General features: G+C 40.5%; 1 protein-coding gene across 1 annotated transcript; it reads left to right on the top strand.

Annotated features, from left to right (window-relative positions):
* slc22a5 (solute carrier family 22 member 5) lies at positions 1–4,763 on the top strand (the record flags this gene model as incomplete). The annotated part of the gene is made up of 9 exons (XM_080434902.1): positions 1–390; positions 831–934; positions 1,611–1,765; positions 1,914–2,085; positions 2,552–2,678; positions 2,778–2,872; positions 3,059–3,273; positions 3,752–3,934; positions 4,624–4,763. The coding sequence occupies 9 exons, from the start codon at positions 1–3 to the stop codon at positions 4,761–4,763; spliced, it is 1,581 nt and encodes a 526-aa protein (XP_080291028.1).
* Positions 4,764–5,328: the final 565 nt, after the last annotated feature.

Raw genomic sequence — 5,328 nt, 5'->3', positions numbered from 1 at the left:
ATGGGAGAATACGATGAAGCCACCGCCTTCCTGGGGCAGACTGGCCCTTATTTCTGGAGGATGTTTTTCCTTGTAAATACTGTCTTCGTGGCCTGCGGACTCAATGGTTTATATATCGTATTTGTCGGAGCCACTCCAAAACACCACTGTTTCATTCCTGAGGCCAACCTGAGTGCGGCATGGAGGGAGGCCATCATTCCCATAGAGGTGGTGAACGAACAGGAGGAGCAGAGCCGATGCCACCGGTACAGACTGGATGAGGTCAGGAACCTGTCTGCTCTGGGCTACATCCCCGGTCGGCACGTGAACCTCACTGAACTGAGACAGGAGAGCTGTGTGGACGGATGGAGCTACAGCCAAGACATCTTCCAGTCCACCATAGTCACGGAGGTCAGTGTGTGTGTGTGTGTGTGTGTGTGTGTGTGTGTGTGTGTGCGTGTGCGTGTGCGTGTGCGTGTGCGTGTGCGTGTGTGTGTGTGTGTGTGTGTGTGTGTGTGTGTGCGTGTGCGTGTGCGTGTGCGTGTGCGTGTGTGTGTGTGTGTGCGTGTGTGTGTGTGTGTGTGTGTGCGTGTGTGTGCGTGTGTGTGTGTGTGGGGCCAAATGAGAAATTGACATTGTGAAGACATATTTCCTTCACAAAAAAAGAATGGTTGTTTTATGATGTTTTAGAGGTTAACTGTTGGGGATGTTATGTGCTCACATGTTTACTCTGCATAAGGAATTGTTGGTTGTGAGAAATCTGGTTTCCTTCTTCCCTCATCCCCCTATCCAGTGTCATCGTTGCTGTCTTTTTTGTATGAATTAAACATCAGAATGATCTCTCCTAACAGTGGGACCTTGTGTGTGACAATCAGTGGATGGTTCCCTTTGCAACCTCAGCTCTCTATGTGGGCTACCTGTTTGGGTCCTTAATCTCTGGACAGTTGTCTGACAGGTATTTAATTTCTATCTTTAAAAAAATAAAAATAACCCCTAAAACACACGTTCTTGTATTGCTGCAGTTATGACTGTAGTGCCGTACATATGTTTTCCACCTCAAACTATTCTGGTTGCAGGAAGCCAATGTATGATATTAAATACATTGCATTAGAGTATTAGAGTGGTGTTTCAAGAAAATATTCATTTGACACAAAGAACACAAATACTGCATGACTCTTTTGGTCCATGACAACAGCTCCATCTACTGTTATATAATGGATTTGCATTACAGAAGATGGCAATGCAGTGGATCAAGCGCTTAAAGGTGGCATCGCCCTGCATTCATGTCACCACCTAATATGCTATAATCCTGTCATACTCAGTGCACAGTGGTTTCCAAAGTGGCGCCGCAAGGGGAGCCAATCGGAAAGGAGAGGCGGGAAAAATAATAAAACATTTAAAATATCATATAAAAAATGTTTTGTTTTTTTTTCAAATTCCATTCATAAGATTGTTGGCGTCCCTATTTTGGACATGTCAATGTGTAAAATGTTTCAAAAATACTTTAATTATCGTTTACAGTGTCATTTAGACCAACTGACACCAGACATGTCGACAGTTCCAGTCGAAAATATTGAATACAAATTGCTTTGCTGTCAGTTTGAATCAACTATTATTTCTGTTCCATGTAGGTTCGGGAGGAAAAAGATTCTCTTCTTCTCACTTGGGGTTCAGTGTTTATTTGGCCTGCTTCTGGCCTTCTCCTACTCATGGGTGATGTTCTGTGTCATCTATTTGATTGTTGGAGCCTCCCAAATATCCATATACATCTCTGCATTTGTACTTGGTAAGTACAGTAAAATATTCCTCATTCTCTCTTTGTTTATCTAATTCACACAATCACCATCATATTTACATTGGTGACTGTTCTTGTGCTATGACAGTAGTAAATGTGATTCCTCATCATTCAGTATTGATTATATTGTCTTCCACAGGGACAGAGGTGCTGAGTAATTCTATGCGTGTGCTCTTTGCAACACTGGGGTCCTTTCTCTTTTACTGCATTGGGTACATGGTGCTACCCGGGATTGCATTTGGCATGAGGGCATGGAGGACTCTTCTTATCATTCTCGCCTCGTTGTCTGTGGCTTACATCCCATTGTGGTGGTAAGTTCCTCATATCTGTAGGGGTCTATGAGAGATGCTGACTAAAGGCATACTGGAAGTGATCAACTCAACTCAAAAGTCAATCAAATCCTACAGTGGCTCAAACTCATAGGTTCAGTAACTCATTCAAAGGCATAGGCTATATGGAAGTGGTGGCAGCTTGGCCCAATTCAGATATTTGTGTGGAATCTCAAGTAAATGATAAAATATCAATCCCACTTTTTTAACTTTAAAGATTATATCACATCAACCTGGCATCTCTATTTTGAGCATGTCATATAGGCTAAATATTTCCAAAAACCTCCCCAAAAATGCCAGAAACTAAAAATTTGTCGATCTGCTAGCTCACATCGCAATGCAAAGCATCATCAAGACACAGCAGATGGACCTTGAGTTACTAAAGTTTGAGAACTCCTGTTATAGCTGATAAAATTAACACCTATAGTAACATAAATTGTTTGTGCAGGTTGCTCCCAGAGTCTCCCCGGTGGCTGTTTGCTCAGGGCAGAACAAGGGAGGCTGACGCCATAGTGAGGTATGCAGCCAAGAAAAACAAGGTTGAAGCACCACTGGTCATCTTTAAAGAGGCAGAGGTAAGGTCTTGTTAGTGGAGGAGTATCATATAAAATCTCATCTTCTTTTTCAATGAAGACACTAATCCTGTGAAATGTCTTGTTTGCATTACTTTATAGAATGAGGTTTCATTGGCACCAAAACAATACACCTTCCTTGATATTCTGAAATCCAGCAACATAAGCCTCGTCACACTGTTATGTTTGTTTTTATGGTGAGTCCTTCCAGTCTTTCTTTCTGATACAGAAAATATCTGCATTTTTAAAGATTCATGTTCAATAAAAAATTTTATTATGCAAGAGGTTAATGAATATTGAATTAATGTACTTGGTAAAACAACGTAAGGTATCAACGAACAACTAATGTGATTAACTTTTGAATATTTGTTTTTATTCTCAAGGATGGCAATAAACATTGGCTATTTTGGACTCAGCTTGAACACTTCTAATCTAAGCGGAGATCCCTTCTTTAATTGCTTCTTATCAGCCGCCATTGAGGTCCCTGGTTATATTGCAGCTACGTGGCTTTTGAAGAAATATCCCAGGAGAATACTGCTGTCATCATTCCTCATCACTGGAGGAGTGTTTCTCCTGCTTATCCAAATTGTCCCCAAAAGTAAGTCTTATTTTGTGTTACATGAAACCTACTTCACCTAATCTCATAAAAGCATCGATTCAAGTGTTTATCTGCATGATGGCAGTATATAACTTGTATTTATCTTGTATTAATCATTGCCACTGCTAATAAAAACATAATCAGCTCATATTTGTCCTGGCCATCTCAGTTCTCAGTTCAAGGTAATACCAGGTCTTTCCGGAAATAAGCACCCCTAAACAGAATGTCTCATACAGTAGTTATTACCACACATTCCCATCAGCCTTCATCTTCCACAATCCCTATTTTGCTTTCAGTGCAGTTTTGCATGCCAAACTTGTATAAGTAAAACATGTTATTTAGCATTTAAAGCCATCATTCCATGCTCAATATTGGTGTGACTTTTACCTTCGCACCGGCAAGAGTTCTTACTCTAGTAGGTGTCACTTTTTTTCTAATGGCCTATATCGAATTTTGGAATTAATTCTCTCCCCTGCAGCCCATCGTGAAATTGCTGTGGCTATGGAAATGATTGGGAAGTTTGGCTTCACCATGGCCTTCTGCACAGTGTACATCTACACGGCTGAGCTCTACCCCACCGTGCTCAGGAACATGGGCATTGGCATTTGTTCTTCAGCTGCCCGTATTGGCAGCATCACAGCTCCTTACATCGTCTATTTGGGTATGTATTGTATACTATGTATTGTATGGAACACCTGAGACTTGTATTGGAGGCATTCACTGGACAGGTATACCAGGCTATGTATACTCACTGCTCATACTTTATTTTATATTCTACCACATCATTGAACAATAAAAGTCTAACTAGGCAATTCAACAGGACATTATGATTGGCTGAGACTTGTCACGTGTGGGTAACATTAGTTCTATATAACCAGGGCTTTGAAACCTTTTCATGATTGGGCCATGGACCCCCATTTCAAATGGTTCTGTTTTATGGTTTAAGTTACATTGAACTATCTAAATGTCATTTTTTCTTTGTACTGTAATAATTTTAAACTAATTGCAATAATATTAATACAATTTAAGTAAGCTACTAATTTGGCTGTGGACCTCATGTAACCTCAAGGAAAAGTTGGCCGGTTTGTTATTGGCGAAAAAGTGTAACTTTTTAATATCTTCAGAATTGTTTTGTATTAGTACTTTTAATTTTGGTACTTTAAAAAAGTTAATCATTTTATCAAGTTTAAAAATGTATCATTTTTCAGGTTTATCATGTGGGCAGCAATCGACAGTGCTGTCCTCAATAACAGTATGAGAGTATATACCGTGCCCTCTGGAAATGTTTATATACCCCTTAACAAACATGTGTTTCACCAATGGTTGCATTGTATTTTTGTGTGTTCACAGGCGCTTACAGTAAGTATCTACCATACATTCTCATGGGAAGTCTCACTATCGGCTCATCTGTGGTTAACCTCTTCCTTCCTGAGACCCTCAATAAGGACCTTCCAGAAACACTGGAGCAGATGCAGAAATGTCAAGGGTAGGTTCAAATCCCCCAAAGTTATTACAATGTACTTCATTCACACGCAGCATCTATGAACTTTAGAAATGAGGTCTGCTTTAAATGTCTTTATATAGACCAGTGATTCTCCAACCTTATTAATTTTCAAGGATCCCCAGTTTGATATGCATTAGACCACAGGCCCTGCCGCCCCCATTTGATACTGCTTGTTATCTCTGGGACTCTTAATTTAACACTGTGCACAAATGGAACCAAATGGTCCATATGGTTCCATTAGTGCTCTCCTGGAGTTAAAGACCTGTAAGACCCCTGCTGGTCACCGGACCCGAGGTTGAGAACCAGTGATAAGACAATGTTTCCACCCAACCTCATTTACACATCATTTATTTCCTAAAGCTGAAAGGACCACTTCACCCATTTTCAACCTATCTTCATATTGGTCCTCAGTAATGCTCATTATAACATGGCACCATTTCTGTCAATTCAGTCTGTATCTGAGGGGAGGACTGTGGATAGTTCAGAAACCCGCCTACCAGGGACATCATCGGTAGGCAGGTTTGGTCATTTTCAACACGATTTAAAAAATA

This window comes from Gymnoscopelus braueri (genome assembly GCF_963280865.1).
Source record: "Gymnoscopelus braueri genome assembly, chromosome: 8".
Lineage (NCBI taxonomy): Eukaryota > Metazoa > Chordata > Actinopteri > Myctophiformes > Myctophidae > Gymnoscopelus > Gymnoscopelus braueri.
This window is presented reverse-complemented; position numbering and strand designations above follow the sequence as displayed.